At 36.4% G+C, this 19197-nt stretch overlaps 1 protein-coding gene across 3 annotated transcripts in view; it reads right to left on the bottom strand.

Annotated features, from left to right (window-relative positions):
• Window positions 1-2359: 2359 nt before the first annotated feature.
• The window catches only part of INTS6 (integrator complex subunit 6), a 38885-nt gene continuing 22047 nt past the window's right edge, over window positions 2360-19197 (bottom strand). For 2 of the 3 annotated variants that reach the window (XM_054272047.1, XM_054272046.1), the window contains 14 exons: window positions 17262-17445; window positions 16169-16294; window positions 15175-15329; window positions 12255-12407; window positions 11986-12118; window positions 11387-11481; window positions 10885-10995; window positions 9096-9311; window positions 8861-8987; window positions 7495-7637; window positions 6689-6923; window positions 5604-5975; window positions 5063-5156; window positions 2360-2934 (listed from right to left, as the gene is read on the bottom strand). In XM_054272047.1, the coding sequence (XP_054128022.1) occupies window positions 2841-2934; window positions 5063-5156; window positions 5604-5975; window positions 6689-6923; window positions 7495-7637; window positions 8861-8987; window positions 9096-9311; window positions 10885-10995; window positions 11387-11481; window positions 11986-12118; window positions 12255-12407; window positions 15175-15329; window positions 16169-16294; window positions 17262-17445 (2238 nt within the window). In that variant the 3' untranslated portion in view covers window positions 2360-2840. The remainder of the gene's footprint in view (window positions 2935-5062; window positions 5157-5603; window positions 5976-6688; window positions 6924-7494; window positions 7638-8860; window positions 8988-9095; window positions 9312-10884; window positions 10996-11386; window positions 11482-11985; window positions 12119-12254; window positions 12408-15174; window positions 15330-16168; window positions 16295-17261; window positions 17446-19197) is intronic. The other variant, XM_054272048.1, reaches the window with a different exon arrangement.

Below are 19197 nucleotides of genomic sequence, written 5' to 3'. Positions count from 1 at the left end.
ACAATATATATAAATTATATAAAGAGGAAGGAAATCAGACTGTAAAACAGGATTTTTATGTGAAGCATAAACTACATACCTTCCAATCAACTCAAAATTAAAAATAATTTCTGTAATTCAAGCTTTTTAGTGCAAAAAGTGAAAATATTCAGTCATTTCATTTGCTCAGACTTAGTGATTCAAGTTTTTGAGGTATGGAAAACTTGAAGAGGTAAACAAGATCTATTTTTCATCCACCTGTCTAAAAGTGCTTAAAACTTCTATGCCCATAAAATTCTTCATGAATCTTTATGTAGACCAAAAGTATTTGTTGCATCAATTTTCAAGTAATAGGAGAAATATGTTTTCCAATACTTAAAATAGCACAGTTCTGCTCAAAATAATTGAAAAATTTTAGAGTTTTTAAATCTGAATTTCAGATTTAAGCACATTCCCTTTGAAGTACAGGTAAGGTAACATTGCAAATAACCAAACAAATCCAGTCAATCTGAAATAGTCATTTCATTCTCTTCTGCAACTAAAATATGAACACAAAGCAAAGAACTTAGGTTGTGTTTTGCTCAATGTAAGCTTCAGATTTTGGCAGGTTCCTGGTTTGGGCTACCAATTATTTGGAAAGGTGCTTTTAATACAGAAATGTTTTGATTTTATGACAAACATGCAATTGCAGCCAGTTTTTCCATACAGTGAACAATTCTATGCTCTGCTAGCTCCATGCCTAACTTATGTATTTAAACTGTACTGCACCTAGAAAATGTGGCCCCAAACTCAAATAATGTTAATACTGTTTTCATTTACAGGTTCAGTACTTTTTATAGGAAGAGTGACAAATCCTTCATCATAAGCACTAAATGCATATACTGACTTCTGCTCCTCCTGTGATGAACTTTCCTCCAATGAAATTAAAGGCTACATTGTATGTATTTATTAAATCACAGTTTTAAGCATATCACTTTTCCAAGAATCACCACTACCTTATTACATTGTAGACACTGTTGAAACTTAGAGCTGTCTAGGAATCATCAGTACCACAACTACAGCAAAGACAGTGTCCAAATAAACATCTGCAAAAAAATGGAACAGGTTTAGCCTCCTAAATGTTTAACAATATGAGCCAACAGCTTCTCTTCAACTTTATCACGGCTAAAGTCAGCCTGACTGTTGCTGACTATGTAGGTGATTTGAGTGAAAACAACCCACAAGAAAGCTTTGTCATGTTATTTTTCAAGCACAATTTCATTTCCTTGTCCTGAAGTCCAAAGCTTAAGAGTAAAACAAATTCAGCCTGACCACAGACAGTTATAACCCAGCTGACATAGAAGATAACAAGCAAGCAGCAAAACGCTGTGAAAAGAAAATGAAGTTGAAAGGCATTTTCAAAACTGACACGGAATCATAGAATCATTAAGGTTGGAAGAAACCTCTTAGATCATAGAGGTTATGATCCATTAACTCAGCCACATGCACCACTAACCAAGTCCCTAAACACCACACCTACATGGTTTTTGAACGCTTCCAGGGATGGTGATTCTACCATGTGCCAGGGGCAGCCTGCTCTTGACAAAGCAGGTAAGAAGCAGAAATACCCACTTAGTGACCAAACAAATAGTGCTAAAAGAGACAGCAGCACTACCTCTACTGCCTTTGAAGCATACACAACATAGAACAGACATTCCAGGAAAACACTGAATGTGACTCCTGGCATCATGAAAAATGGGGGCTGCTTTTCAGCATCCTGACAAAAGTTGGGATATGGCATGTGTTCAGCAACTCATGGCACAAGCATCAGAAACCCAGGTCCATAAAGATTTTGCGGGGAGACAGCAAACCACTACTCCCAAGAAAAGCATCAGAGAGGACTGTTTTAATCAGCTCCCACTGAATCAAACAAAGCCTTGCAGATAACCCAGAGTATCCAGCACAGCTGAAAGATGTGGCCAGTAAAGCAATCAATGATATTTTGTGTCCAGGCAGAAGCACTCTGTGGCTGTTCCCACACTTGTAAACCCGTAAAATCCTCTGACACAGAAAACCTCTGTGCAGCCTTCCTCAAAGGCTACTGACCCCTGCTTACTGCACTGTATCCCTCAATAAAACCACAGGGTTTTTCATGGCTACAGACGTGCTTACAAAACATCACTTTGTTATGCTGGCCACCAAAAGTGCAAAGTACACAAGATATCCTACTGTAGCTGCAATTCAGTATTAGCTCTTTTTCCCTCATTCTGATTAAGAGCAGAACATCCAGTGATACATACCCACTGTTCAGTCTCTAACACAGATACCAGAACACAAACTCTGGAAAGGGAAGGCAAAACAAATAATTTTGATAAAAACTATACTCAAACCTACACAAAGATTAAAATAGAGATTTTATTGATGGAATAACAAAAGTGCTTTTCTTAAATATTTTTCAAAATACATTTATACAACTTACAATAATATATCCAAAATAACTGTATATACAAAACATTACCTTGTTTAATGTATGTGCTTTTTACTTTTTGAAAATTACAAAGCAACTTTTTGGCAAAGTTCAACCTTAAGAGGTGATAGTTTTGAAGGTAAGATTAAGAAAAATAGAACCTGAGGGCAAGTGACACTTATGTCCATGACAAGCAAGAAGTTCTCAATTTAGTTAAATAAAAATGTTTCTGTAGTATGTTTCACATTACAAAAATAACAGAAGTGAAAAAAAAAGGATGATTGATACTTCTCATCACTTTATTGAGCAGCTTCTCATTCTTTCAGGTACAGGAACTTGAGATAAGAGTGCATGTCAAAAATGAATGCAAGTAAGAACAGCAGTGCCCTGCTGTGGCTCTCTCATGTGCAGTTTCTTAGCTGCTCTTGATATGGTTGACCTGATTGGATCTGCGATGGATTTCTTCCAGAAAACTCTCAAGCTGTTCTATCAGCATTCGTTTTTTAAACCTGGATTTAAAAGAAAGCATTACAATGGATGCACAGAGTAATACACAAAACATCATTGACAAAACTTTAACTGAACTCTGGAAACTTCAGTTATTAGTTCAGGAGCAGTGCATGATGAGATATACACATACCTCAATTGTATACATACACTGTCTCCCAACATTCTGGTAAACCACTAACTTGCTTTTCCATTTGCTGAATACAAAACTACTAGAGTTTATTATAGCTGAACATCACTCAGCTCTCAGAAATCCAGGAAAAAGACAGTTAAAGAGTTTGTTGCTTCCAGAAGTGAAGTTCTGAAGCACAGAAATAAAGTATACATCAAAAGAACTATAATCCTAAAGCTGGCAAACAGCTTTTAGGGATTATTTGCATGCCTTCATGATGCATTCACCCAAGTTAACAAAGCTGGTACTGGTGGAGGAACAGCCATTGCACAGTGCAAAGCAGATTTCCTGACAAACAACACAAGTTAAAACTTTGAGAAAGAAATTAAAGGAAAATACAGGCATCCAAACCCCATACCTCTGGAGTCTCTGCAGCCCTATTCCATATCAGTTGTATAGATTTGATCAGCAGGCCATTCTGTCACCTCTGCTTACACCCCTACCTCAGGAAGTACAACTCCTAGCTGGTCCCAGCCAAACCTTCCCCCTTGCAACATTTCTGCACTTCGGAGAAGCCACTTCTGACCAATGCTTTGGTAGCCATATGTGTGTTCAAAGACAAGCAGCAACGACAATATTTAGAACTATATCCCAAGTTCAGTCATGTGACTTCACTAAACCCCAGCAGAAGTCTCTAGTTCCAGTCAGACATCCTGGTCCATGCCCTTGGCTCACAAAGACATGGTACTCCTCTCCAAATTTCCAGATCACAAGCCTCTCATAATCCCTGATGCATCCAAGAGCAACACTCAACCATTGCCAAATTTTGTAGAATTGTCAACTAAAGATAGCTGGAATAAAGAGACTGTGCAAGAGATATGAGAGCTACAGGTGATCTTAAAAGCCTAGTTTTACAGCACAAAAATTCCAACCCCATTAAGGGCTGCCTCCAAGAGCAATAGTATTGTTATTGTGTGCTGTGACAGTGAGGAAGAACGTATAATTTGCAACCACCAGAACAACTTTGACAGGCAATGTAACAATCAAGCAAAAGGAAGCATAGTTGCTAAAGGAAGAGCATGATCTACATAAATTTACATGCCCCACCAAGCTGGCAATAGAAGGCTAGAGGATCTGTAGCCATGTCCAACATTCAGCATACCTTGAGAGGCATGGTTTTCTCCTAAAATTATTTTAATTTTATCATGAAATTTGCTTAATGCCACAGGAAAATAGCTGACTACTACAAAACATATTACAGAATAAGAAGCAGCTATTCTTTGAGGTTTCCGAATTTAGCCTCAAAGTTCTGGTTATATTTACAATCCCTGCAAGATCCTGGAATTAGTTATTCCCTGCAACTCAAACACTATTGATTCTAATACATTTCTCCTTTTTTCCTCTCAGTAAGCATGTAGAAGGCTAAGTATGGACAGTCTAAAGATACTGTAAGGAACAGTTTCTACCTGGATGAAAAACACAGGGTTAAAATCCTTATCAAGTCACTCTTCTTCAGAGAAAAGCCACCTCCATTTCCAAAGTCTCAGACTGGACTACGCTATCTCTGAATGAAGTATGCTGAAGAGTAGAGACATATCTTTATGAGCATACCTGAATTTAAAAACTAAGTTTAGGACAAGATTTCGAGCTGATGGTGCTTCTGAAAGGCTAATTCCAAGTAACTGGCAGCTCCATGACATTTTCAAATTAGCAGTACACTCACCTGAACTTTAATTGGAATTATTTTTTACAAGTTACCTTCTCTTTCTACACCATTGTCCATCTACACTTTACAGGGATTTAGCAGTTACACTTGCTAACATCTTTAAGTCAAAATCCAAGGGAAAAAGGTAAGCTCTTACAAACACCTCAAGAAGCTTATGCATTTCTGCTCTTTCATGGGGAATTATTTACTTGCAGTGCAAAGCATTGTTTCAAACAATTGTGTGATTGTCCAGCAATTATACATGGCACAACATGGTGCAGTTTTGTAAGAATAATACAATCCTGTTACCTACCTTGAAGCTTCTTTTATAACATTCTGTAAAAATATCAGCCGGGTTTGTAAGCTCCCTTGCACATGCTTCAGCAAAAAGAAGATTCTTTCATATTCTTAAATGTCAAGAGAACAGAAACATCAGTTACTTAAAATATGCCTATACAGATATCTGTTGTAATAGATCTGAGTGAAATGCAACAATGAATGTTTATAAACTTTTAAGCTGTATCTCCTATCAACTGGAGCAAGAACATCTTATTTAATGAGAACAAATATTTAAAAATACATGATATTGCACCTTAGGATATTACTAACACCTATCAAAGTAATTCTAGTATTGATATAAAAAACATTACTTTCATGAACACTGCTTAAGTATAGCAATGTTTTAATGACTCCTACAGTAAGTTTTTAGCAGAGGTTTTAAAACAAATCTTTTCAGCTTTAAATTTAATTTTGCTTCAGTCTCATGGTCCAGTACACTTCTAAAATAGTGATCTAACACGAATTCTTTGTTCAACTTTCATGCCAATTATCTGAAAGAAATTCAGTATACTTACTCCTTCCTGGTTTTCGGATCTCCTTCATAATTTGTGCTCTTAGCTCTATATTAATCTCTCTGGAACTCCTGCAGTGCACTGTTTTTTTCCCTTTGCTAGGTGAAGACATTGTCAAGTTCTCTTCTGGACTTTGCTCTTTACTACCTGATTCCTCATGATTCTCCAAAAACCCATCAACATTCAAATTATTCCCCAAATGTTCATGGCCTACATCCTCTGTAGGAGCTGTTGGTCGATCCAAGGAATTGAATGGTGAAGAGGACAGTGAAAACTCTGAATCCACAGCATTTGGGAAAACATCTGATGAAAGGGAGTCTGTACTGTGATTGTCAATGACATCATCAACTCCAACTTCATTATTTGTTTCTGATGCTGAAAAAACAAAAATTACACTTGCTAGGTTCAAATTCCTTATCATTTCATACAAGTCAATGAGCCAGATCAGCATTAGACTCTTAAAACTATGCTCCAGCTCACAGAGTCCACTGTACATGCCAGGCATAAGAAAGCTTGCTTGTGGATTATAACACAGAACCGGTCACTATCTATCAAAAAAAAAATCCCAGTTATAGTCTTTGTATGGAAAAGGAAATTACTGTATGGACTACCAACAAAAGAAAAAACACCTGTAAAGAGTGATTTTTGACATGGTGTCTTTCTCTCTTTAAATCAAACGAACCAAGTTTACTTTAGTACTAACCAATGAATAAGAGAGTTATACAGCCCCTCAGCTTCACACCCAGGATAATGATTTCACTGCACAAGAGCAAAACTCTAACTTCATGCTGTGATACTTCTAGAATATCTAAATTTCCAGGCAAAGGAAGAAAACTCTTCTCATTGTCTACACTGTCTCCTCAGGAGAGAGGAAATACCTTGTTTATACTTAGATTTTATATGGAAGACTTCCATCCAAAGGAATATATGAACTCTGTAATTAGCCCCAGACACACACACTTAAGTACCTTATTTTCAGAGGGAGGGATAGAATTGCCATATTTCACAAATTAACCCTCAGGTTTTTTACAAAAGTTTTTTCAGATAAATTAAAAAGCACACTTTAAGAATTTTGAAGATTCACTTACTTTTGTGAATAGCAGTGGGTTTAATAAGGTCAGGCTGTGCTTGTGCAATTGGTGTTGGGGGCCCTTTTCCTCCAATGTGGTTATTGACAACTGGAAGAGTTGGTGGTCGCCCTCTGAGCAGGGGGGACATACAACGTCGTCTTTTTGGAATCCCTTGCATATTTGGTTCTCCAGGTCTTTTATGTTTATTCTGAGGTCCTGATACGAATTCATCTGCTTCATCTATCATCATTCCCTGAAATTAATTTAACGGGAAGAATTCTTAAGCTTCACACCAAAACCATGTAACATAAGGTACAATAAATGCTCTGACATTACAATGATGTTTAGCATGTGTATGAGTTACATACAATATACCATTATGTTTGGAATTCCAAACTGTCAACCAAGACCAGATAAATGTGCTTAAGGCCCTTATCCAGCCGTCTGACAAGTAAGGTAGGGGAGTGGGCCATCAAACTGCCTTTTCAGTAGTTGCAAAAAGAGACTCACATATTTAATACAAGACCTCTAAATGTTACTGGCAGTTTGGTCAATTCCAAGAGATTTGGATAAAAGGGACAGCCAAGACACTCAACTTTGAGAGAAATATTTCAGTTATAAAACAATTTAGAGACATAATACTGGTTTCCCAATAAAGGCTGCCCTCCATAAGATACTACTAATCGAAGAAAAAGTGAAACAGTTTGCAGCCATTTCTTTTACAAGTATTTGAAAGGGTTTCTCCAATAGACTACTCAAAGAACAATGTAGGCAGTAACAGACACACAGCAGCACATTTTTTAAAAAGCTTTACAGAAAGTCACCTTTTTGTCCAATTTGAATGGATTGCCAAATGTATGAAGCCTTCGTGGTTGATCAGGATCAAGTTCTCGGAGTGGAGAAGGTATTTGTTTTAGATACTCCTGGTAGTTTCCCATTTGTGCTATAGGTACACTGTGAACTTGATCTATTATAACAGAGGAGTTAATTAATACACAGTACTGCTCACATTATGAGAGTCAATTTAGTCTATATCCATTTCATATCTCCAGTGTTCAGACTTATCATATGCATTAACAAAACAGCTGTACAAAGTTCACCATTTTTCTTGCCTAACTGGTATTTTTAACACTTCAGGAGAATTGCTCAAAGGAATCAGTACGTGTCTTGGGGATTTATCATTTTGACTACAAATAAGCCAAAGGTGTCATGCACAGACGTTAGTTTTCCAATGTGTCCCAACTTTACAACAGAGCAATGGATGGAAAAACAGACTAGGAACAAATTAGAACTAGTATGTTACTACAAACAAAAGATATTTTAAAGCTAAGTAGGAATATCATGCTGCACACAGCTTTTACATAACTTTGTCCAATTTTAGCAACCCAAAACTTAATTGTCAAGGCCAGCATTTTCCCAGAGCAAGGGTGACTTTTGATACTGTAAATCAACCAACTCTTAAAAAACCATAGGAGCTGATTTTAAACTTGTCCTAGTTTTAGAGTTGCCAAGCCTTGATGTGGAAAAAAATACAGAAAAAAATTCCTAACATGAGTTAATCCTCCTCCCTGAAGAACAACTACTCTGACAAAGTGATAATGTAATGTGAAATGTACATATGTTAATCTGACCTAAGTAGTGGCAGCATTAATGCAGCACAAGCTTTCACTTGCATTGCCCTTCTCACTCTACTTATTTCAACATCTTTGGTTAAACGCCACAAAGCAGTGCCAGAAGACACAGGAAAAAAGGTAAAGGAATAAATTAGTGACTACTGAATAATTTGCTGTTGGCTCAACAGGCAAAAACAAATCAGTGGCAGCATCCAGTGAGCTAGCTTACTTTCCCACTGCTCATAATTCACTTCTAATGAAAGAGATCATAATGTTGAGAACTGCCCTTTGATTTAATCAGATACATCCATGAAAGTCAGGAAAAACCTTGAACAAAGAACCTTCTGTGAAAGCCCAAGTCCCCTCACATGGTCCTAAGGATAAAGCAGTGAATCAGCAATCTTCTGTTCTCACGATTTTTTCTTCCAATAAGGTAAGGATAAAGCATATAAAAAAATCCATGCAGTTTAATGCCAAGAGCAGACATCCACAAGTTTTAAAGAACTACATTATTTGTTACGTTGTTTTTTAGCAATGATCACATCACAGGCAGACAAAATATAAATTGTTATCTAACCTTCATCTTGTCCTTTGAGGAACTTGTAAGTACTCTTCAATAAATTAGATCTCATTCGTGTTAACTGATCCAAAAGATTTCTTCTGGGTATGTCATAAGCATTTCTAAATGTCTGAGGTTTCAAATCCTATGGTTCCAGTAAATGAAATTCCAATTAATGCCTTGTAAGAAACAATATCTAGCATTTCAATGGAAGTATATTGAAAATAACAACATTACACACAGTGGTGCTTACCTTATTCAGCAAAGCTATTTGGAACCCAGCATACTCCTTCATATTGAGGTCTAGAGGTCTATGAGGAATTTCCCCAGTAATCCCCTGTAGCAGATGTTGAAAATCGTTCCTATGTGCCATAGACAGGTTGTGTGATCTGCTTCTGACCTTAATTCCAGTCTCTTGCGCTACCTTTTTGCCTACAGAGCCAATGACTCTATCGGACTCTATTTTGGCCTTAATTTGAAATAAATAAATAAATAAAATTGACAATATGCTCTTAAAAGGATTAGTCAGACTTATTCATTTTAAATTCCTACCTACAAGATTCAACAATGTGCTAACACACTATGACGACCATAACCAGGCTGAGTGCTTAAGGAGTGCTTAATACATAACCACTTAATGCCTACTACAGTTTTAAATATAGTGAACAGTTTTCTGCATATTTCTCCTCTGCTGCCCATTACAGTATCTAAGCACCAATATGCATGCAATGCTTTTATTTTCATAAAATGCCATTATTTGACCAGTAATTCTCTGCAGATCTATCTGTACTCGTATGATGTTCAGCTGTTCCTGTAGAGAACAGTCAAAACTCTCACAAGACTGATTTTCCCACAACTGTAGTTGCAATCAGTCACCCAATTGCACCAACTTTTTTAAAGCTCAATACAAATAGTCACAGCATTAAAAAATGTGCAACATATGAAAATAGCCAACTGGTTGACCAGAGAGACCTAGCCTCCAGTATTATGTTAGATTTGTACCAACATTAAACATGCTCATAAATGCCAGCGTTTTGACAGAATACAGTGAAAAGAGCCAAAAATAATTTATTAATACAACTGCCAATTTTGATTTTGCAATTTCATATAAATCTATAGACTACTCCAAAATTTGAGTATGTATTGAGAATACTGAGTCTTTACTGGCAGGGCCCATCAGAAGTTACAAAAGCTTTAAGTACAATTTGCAGTGCGTGTCATTACATCTTAGAGGAGTCAAAGATGTCTAGGCTGAGACACCAGTTCACAGATTAGTGAGCAATATGACTATGACTTAACAGGATATGCTCTAGACTTTAGGACACTTGCTTCCTCAAATAATCATTTATATTCATGTTTTAAGAAAAAGCTGGTCCATAAAAAGTCATTACCTAAGTTACAAGTACTGGCCACTACTGTTTCTTGAAGTTTCAAGTTTATTTTTTATCATCTTGAACACAAAGCTTAACATGCACAGTTCAAAAGTGGAGGTAGCAGGGCAGAAATGCTTTAGCTGGTGCAGGAGCCTAGTCAAAGATTCGGGCACTGTTCTGAACACTGTCAGCAATTTCAAACAATAACTTGACATTTCTACATGTGTATCATTATTTGATATTCTCTTATGTCAGTTATCTTATTTATTGAACACTTTGCACTTCATGCCACAAGCCAAAGAAAGAACAGTTTGATTCTGATGCATCAAGCACAAATATCTATTTCCTGAAAAACACTAACACATCTTTAAAGACATTTTTTTTTTACAAAAGTATGTTACTCTCTGCTAAGCAAAAATGCTCCTTAAATAAAAAAAACCCTCAACTTGTACTTCCTGTCTCTATATAGTTCAGTTTATAAAGGCTGTATTTAAATGTTGCATTTTCCTTCAATTCAAAAAACCAAAATTATTTTTTGGTAATTGCTTATGGGAAAAGTATTAACTTGACCTTTCTGCTCTTTTTTCCTACAAAGCTACTGAACTTGAGTATTTTAAGATTATCCTGCTATTAGAATAAGTTTTTACTGCTCTTTTGCTTCAACATTACCTGCTGACTCAACTTTTTGAGATATGAAATGACACTGTAACTAAGTCCATATTCCACATTGTCAGCTATAAGGTTTGGTGCTCCCATCATTCTCACAGCTTTCTTCAAAGGCTGAAACATGGAATATATTGCATGGTCATATTTAACTTTATACATACTCCAACTAACTGTACCCATTTCAAATAGAACCTGAGCTTCTGAACATTCAAAAAGAACAACAAAAAAAGACACTCAGGGCATAATTTTTTTTAAATAGTTCAATTAATACACAATCAATTAACAAAAATATCATTTATATGGTACCAGTCCCAGTGTATTATGAAATTAGGAAAATCCCATAGCATTCATATCTCAAGCCTCCCACAGGACTCCAGTGAAAACACTCATTATGTATGAAGTTTACTATTCTCTCCTAAATTAATACTCATTCTACTTAAAATAGAGACTACATCCATAGTGGAAAGACAACTATAATCCAGAAATTTTAACACAGTCATCTTACCCCAAGATAATAAGGAGGCATTGTCTTCAAATAGCTTTCAAATGACTGACGCCATTTCAACGTAGGCTTTGCCTTGTGTACTTTAAACAAGTCATCTAATGGTTATAAAAAAAGCAAAGCAAAACAAAATGAAAGGCATGTCTAGATAGCATTGCATCTTTTTTTCCTAAAAAATAAAATTCTAGTTAAAGAAACTCTTGAAGAAATGCAAATTCCTCCATGATTAAATTACTTTCTACAAATCAACATATATACAACTAAACCAAGCACATACAAGATTATCACTGCAGCCAAAAATGGAACCTGATAAATTATCAAATTTAATTGGTATTGAGACAACAGATTAAGAAAAATACCCCTTAATGAAAGTGAGATCAAAACATATCTGCAAATGATGATTGAGTAAATCATCTTACACACTGAGTCTGAGTCATGAAGGCCAGACAACTGGAAACAAGTTAAACAAGCTACTGATTCTAGTAGCTTGTTTCACTTTCCAGGTGTTATTAATACTGGCATTAACTGCAGTATTCTATTTAGATTATATCAATGTTTCAATTACCTACCACATAAGCAAATTTGTATGAAGTGGTATTTACCTAGCAGTGGAAGCAGGACTGGGTAATTGTAAGGCATCACAAATAAATTCACACAATTCAGCGCTGTACTAGCTTTCAAGTAACCAAAAGGATGACCAAGTTCACTGTATTTTGCACTATTGCTCACATACACCTGCAATAAAACACATTACATTGGATTTACACTCCAAGTATTGTGTTCTGAAACTTTACATTCTATTTTAATTATAGAATAAGATATATGAAAAACAGCATTCCATAGACTTCAATTCAGCATGCATTCTACTTGCCTGCCAGCAGGTCTGAGGGGATTTTCTTTCCAGGATAAACTGGGTCAGTGGTGAAGGTTCTAGTTCATATTTATCAAAAGGCAGTTTGTCAATGACCATCGGCTCACAGTCAGTACAGGAAAATTTCACCACAGGATGAGATGTGCGAGGTGGCTAAACAAAGCATTCCACTGTTAATAAGGCTGCACAACAATTAAAATGCATTTGTGCTACAACAACTGAAGCAATACAGATTCTTTGAAAACACATGTATTTAGGGAACCTACTCAATACAGGATTCATTTACTGTTAATGAGTCCTAAGCAATTTATGATGTTAGCACTGTCTTATTCTGAAGGAATCTTGTTTTCTAAATAAATGACAATTACTTCATATAGTAAGTCTAGAGCAATATGCAACTAAGACTTCTTGCATTTACCCAAAAGTGAACAAATGGGACTAAGCCCTAGTGGGGACAAAAAACATCCTCAATGCTACTCTAGGACATGTCCACTTTCATTCCCCACAGAAGCAGGTGCTGTACTTCTGCATTTGCTGACTTTGCCAGGAGCTTTTCTTTCTTGGCAAATTTAACAGCTACAAAATTCAAACAATTATAAAGATCAAGAGTAGAGTGAATTCAGAAAAAAGCAAACCTTAAAAACTCACATTTTAACTAGGCCTGAGAAAAAAAAATATTTCATTTCCAGAAATTTCAGTGTTTGGATTTTTTAAATCTTTTTACTAACCACAGGAAAAAGGCCTTTGTGTTTCAAGTTTCATCTGTAAGTTAACAACTTGGAACTTCTTTTGCCAAAAGGGTGAGCCAATTTTCAGTGTGATGAAAATTGGAGCTCTACACTTTCCATTGAAGGGAGTAATATAAGCTGTTGTACTTAATCTGAGCCTTTCCCCAAGGCCACTAGAATCTGAGTAAGAGCTCAATTGGGAAGCCTCCTTCCATTTACTCTATTTACAAAAAAGTAACTCACAAATACACAAGACGAAGCAGAGAAACAAAAGGTCTCTTGGACCATCATACCACTTCACATTGAAAGCAATTCTTTTATGTCTGAGCTCTAGCCTCTCCATTTTAAGATAAGCCACCCAAACAAGTTATCTGCCAAGAGAGCTGGTCTTGCTTTGAGTGTCTCTACCCTGAGGAAGGTGGGCTCTCCAACTGGACACCAAACAGGAGGCCCGACCAAATGGACAAAGAACAGCTCTTCAAAGAATATGACTAATCAATAGTTGTGGTGGAGTTTCTGACCAAGCCACCAAGGTGAGACTACAATGAAAAAGGCTGCAAAAGAAATTGACTACTCAGACTTGAGAAGTCCAATAATCCTTTGCTGGACAGCAGACCTATTTTTACCTCTGAGCAGCTGAAACAGCCATTTACACGTTGATCTGCAAACATAATTATTAGCAGACTTTCATATACATTTAAGAAAGCCTTAGTGGTGTCATTAGCCACAGTTCTTGTGATAGAACTGTTTGAGACCACACTGGATCAGGCAACAGGCAGGCAAAGTCAAGTATTTAACTATGAACTCTTAGGCAGACAAGATATGCTACATACACACACACTGATTACAACATATGCTGTGTTTGAACACTACTGTTAGAACAGTACTGAAATACAAGCCTTGAAACACTATCAGCAACTTAGCTCCCCAACACTGCATGAGGAAGGTACAACTCAGAACTTCAACTGAAGTCAACAAGAATTCAGCTGTACATGACAGTGCTTTATAGTTATGAGAGCTATACACACACTACAACAGAAAAAAAGCTCATCTTTTTGCCATTTGAGTAAGTCAACTTCAGGCTTTTCAAAGATTTTATTCAACAACTCTTCACTTGGCAAGATCTATTTTATCAATCTTGATGAAGATCTGGAGTAGCAAACTGTACAGACTCTACAAAGTAAATGGAGGAAGATACGCTACTGACAGCGATTCAAAGAAAATACAGGATCAGCTTTCCTACAGAACAGCCTTCAAATATTCACTACATAATGACATCTTGGTTTTTTAAATGAATACAGAAAATCTACTTCTATTCATATATGCTTTCAGTTCAGAAGGACATCCACATCCTTTAATCAATGTGGCCACAGATGCCAAATATATGTAAACCTGTAAATACGACTAAAATTTCATAATCACTCCTCAAAAATCTGGATTTCAAACAACTTCATCTGTTTTCTAACCAAGAGATAAAATTTGCAAGAAGTTCAGTGAGTATTAGTCAGCACATCCATTTCATATGAAAAACCCAGAAGAATTCAACAGAAGTCTTCATGAAATGTAGGTAACCATTACACAACTGCAGGATTTCTACTTTAATGATTTCAAGTATAAACAAACACAAAAATGCACGATACTATACTAATGACTAGTTCTCAGACAAAAAAAGCAGTGGCATACATTCTTTTGTGAAAAAGAAACAAATTATTCCTAAATAAATTAACTTAAAAGCTGAGGTTTTCTCAGTTTGGATAAATTGTAGTTGTGGCTATACTGCACAATAGCAGACAAAATTATATTCACTTGGTAGAATGGAAGTAGAACTACCACAGGGATTCAAGTTGTCAAGATCATACTATCTCTTTTATTAATAACCTCTATGAGGCAATAGAATTTGATAGGCTTTTACCAAGTGCCACCATTTGATATTTAACAGGGTTCAAACAAACACATGTTCTGGGTCAAAAATCTGTTACAAGCAGTTTCCTAATGCTTCAAAGTTACTAAAAAGAAAACCCCATTTTATTTGCTCATCAGTAGTTTATAGGCTTGCATGCATCACTCCTTGGGTCACACTGCTCCCACATTTGCTACAATGCAATATATACATCAAGATTTGAAAAAAAAAATCAGAATAGGAAATACTGGAATATTCCTGCATGCACAAACCCTTGATCTTCAGTACATACCAGTGTTGGAGAATTTTGATCTGGCCAAAAGGATTCAGGAACAGGCCAATGACCTATAGGAACCCCAGTTTTAGGGTTTGGTCTGACATAGATAAGTTTGTGACAGCTGTGCCAAGGTTGGGGTCCAAAGGGTCTGGATATCTCCATCTGCCCATCTACAGAAGAAAAAGGCTTTGCATCAAAATAGCGTTAAAACTCAATAACAATATTTAATAATTTCTGTGAAGAGTTAAAGATTTATAAACTCAGGGAATCTCTTCCTGCAGTTAATATTATTTCTAAGAATAGCAGATAGTTGTCAGTAAGCATGTCTGCAAAAACACAAACTGAGAAACCAAATAAGCATTGAATGTTTACAGGATGAAAGTCTAGAAAGGCAATTATCTAGAGCCCTTCATTACAATGTTTCTTTTTCCTCCATTGTCATTAACAGAACCTTCAGATCCAAGCATTAAAGAAGTCATACATGACTAATACTGCCAGAATTTTTATTGAAGCAAAGTAAAATTTAAAAGAACTTACAAACTTTTCAGTAACATCCAAAGACAGACCTATTTTCAAATAGCTAAGCCATTTAGAATGAGAAATTAATGCCACACAGGGGTATTTGCTACTTTAACTCTTACCACAGCCACTTTAATACACTGAAGAAAAAAGGATAAGCCCAGGTCTTTCTATATCATGTTATTTACATTTCTAGCTGGTTGAAAACTGCTTTAAAACATATAAATCCCTTTAACTATGCTGACATTAATAAATGCATTTAAGATTACCTGAGTGGTTTGACCAAATGCAGAATGTCTGGCAGCAACAGCCAGTATTTTGAGACACTACAAAGTTTCAGACTTACCAGGTAAGTCCTTTTTGTAGTTAAGTGTTGCAAACTGCAATAGTTTCCCTTTTGACTTGACATCTACTATATTAAGTTCACTAAGTTGCATTGATGACAGTCACCCCTGTCATTTGATACCACAGTGTAAAAAATTTCAAGTACCATCAATTGGTGAGGGATCTGGTCCAGCTTTTTCAAAATTTATTACCACTCCACTCTGCACTTTTTGCACCAATGACTCAAGACATTGATTCAGCATTCTTGGAGAGCACACACAATATGATCGACCTAAAACGAAACAGTCAGAGTTAAACCTCTTCAGTGTTTCTGCCCTTATTTTAACTAGGATCATAGAAAACTGTTCAACCACCACACACATTGATTTATGTATGGATCACTGATTTAAAGTTTCTCCTGAACACTCACTCTTTTTTTAAGCAGCAAAGCAGCCTAGTGAAGCACTGACCAGTGCCTCATTGGAAATGTTTCTATTTTAGACCCTTAATGACTAGCTCAAATTCTTGGTTTCATTCGTGGAAAATGGGCTCCCCCTTGTGACAGACATCAACACTTGAACTGTCCACAAATTTCAGTCAAAGCACTTGCCAGTACAGCCTACATACAGTCAGAAAGCAGTGGAATCAAATCCTTTTGGAATACTTTTCAGAACTCCTCATTTCCTCTCTATCACACTCTCTCTGATGCACTAGAAGAATACTTTCAAAACGTAATAAACTCAATGACTGAATTTGATATGGAATATAATTGCTAAGATATTAACAATATGATCTGTAACTGAGAAAGGTACCAATTCTGCAGAATTATTATGCATTCTGAAAGGCATTCTGCGTGCTCTGGAAGGGAAAAAAACCTAAAAACAACCCACTTCCTTCACGCTGGCTTTTTTACACCATGGTGTGACAGAAATTAACCATAACTGTACTGCAGAACAGACTCAATTACTACAATTTCTAATTGCAATACCAAGGTATAGTAGAAAAAAGTAAGTTCCCTTACAAAACATCTCTGAAGAAAGCAGATTCACTCTTCCAAGATAGGCTACATTTAATTGTCTGTAGCTTTACTGTTGTCAGTCTCTTTAGTTTCATTATAACAGTCTTGAAAGTTTTTTAAGTACTGCAAGAGCTTAGAAATCCTTATTCCATGGCATGGAATCACACAATTAATTGAACCAAGCTGAATTAATTTACACTTTGGAAAGTAATGACTTGTCAAAGGAAACAAGAGCACTCACCTCCTGTGACTTCACACATAGGTGTGATAGCAGAGTCATCCACGGGCACCCCTGTCATCTGTTCTGATTCTGGTGCTGTGATACCAGGCAAACGAAGAACCAAAGCAAATAACCTCTGATCCCATCGAAAGGGTTCCTTAGTCAACTCACTTCCAGGTAAAGGGGAATTGAGAGGTAAATGGAGCTGGAAAGGGATTTAAATCTGTGAATGCACAGCTCTTAAAAGAAACAAAAATTCAGGTTTCATAGCAATGGCAATTCACTCTATGTAGGCACATTTCTCTCTCCACATACATTTAATACCTCGTTAACAAAACTGAGACAAGCTCCTAAAGGACAGCACAAGGCATTCAGAAGATCCTAGATGCTCTTTTTGCATCCAGATACTTCACACAGATTAGTGAGAAAAAGAAAGTTATCCAAATATTTAACTACAGAAGCCCTGAACATATAGATTTGCAACAAGTAATTTCAAGTTCCAGAAATTTTGCTGGCTGATGACAGCACTGTCAGCACAAGCAAAATTCTCATTTCACCTGGAGCATTGCAGGAACAAAAAGGGGAAAAACATCCCCAAAGCAATGACTCAAGTGGTGCAAACAGTTCCATTAGCACACCAAATACAAGGGAGCTGAGTCCACATGCTAAAGCAAACTCAACATGTCCTCATTTTCTCTCATGCAGCGTTCAAAGAAATCTCAAAGTTCTCAACCCTCAGCTCCAGTGCTAGCAAGAAAGTACTAGTCTGTTCCAAAACTTGATGCAAATTCCACAAGCACTCATTACATATTGCCTTCATTTCTAGTTCATAGTGCTTAGAGAATTTACAGAAAGCTGTTAAAAAACGCTTTTTGTTTGCTTAATTTTTAAGAGATAGCTTGAAAGCATTAAAGCCTGGTTTCCAAAACCAGATTCTGCAGCTATTTCTGTTTACAATTGCAGTATCTCATACTGGGACAAACACATACCTTATTGCTTGAAAAGCAATCAATTTATTGATACAATCTTGAAACTAAGAACAAATTACTCAAAATGTGGCCAAGAATCAGAATATTTTGCACTTTTCAGCACACCTGATGATTCCTCTAGAATTTCTCTTTTTGCTTATGCAAGCACAGAGTACACGTAAGAACAGAACTATTTTCTCCAAATGCTTCATGTTTTACACGAAACTGGTCAAAAGGAAGGAACTCAGTGGTTTATAACTAACTGCTTGACATGCATGTCTTTCCCCTCTACACAAAGAGCCACAACGACTGCCTGACAATCGAAACTCAGTTAAAAGAAGATAAAAGCATAGCCACATTCTTAGTTAACAGCCTGGAATCTGGGCTATAGGAAGACTGATTTGCAAGCACTCCACCATCCTCACTTGGGGGTATTAAGGAATGCCATCCAATCTTTCCTACTTAGATCTGACTGAAGATATACAATTTCCAAACAGTTCATTCGATCTGCAAACAAACCTGTTACACCTATGTAACAGCATTGTTTTCCTTCGGGCAGCATATATACATTTTTTACTATGAATATTTATACATATAAAGTATCCCATTAGATCCTGCACCAACAGTATCCTGAGTTCAGTTTACCTCATGCTACAAAATATTTCATTGGCTCAGCTAGTTGTAGGGAGAGAACTCCAAAACCAAAGAGTAGTCAGAAGCTGGCCATTGCATTATGCACATATTACTATCAGAAAAGTTTTCAAACTGTAAGACAAAATGCAAAGCAATCATCACGTCAAATGTCCTCACCTTCCTTCAAACAATTTAGTTCCAGTTAAACTTAACATCCTTTAACATAAATACTGGCGAAGTTATAGATTCAAATCATCCCATTCACAGACATTAGTAACTTGGTCTTGTCATCTCCAGTTACCTTTTTTTAAACTGGTATTGTATTACCATAGCAACTGCATACCTAGCAGAAACTA

This window comes from Melozone crissalis, unplaced genomic scaffold (assembly GCF_028551555.1).
Source record: "Melozone crissalis strain CALT ecotype California unplaced genomic scaffold, PUWL_Pcris_2 ptg000013l_1, whole genome shotgun sequence".
Classification (NCBI taxonomy): domain Eukaryota; kingdom Metazoa; phylum Chordata; class Aves; order Passeriformes; family Passerellidae; genus Melozone; species Melozone crissalis.
This window is presented reverse-complemented; position numbering and strand designations above follow the sequence as displayed.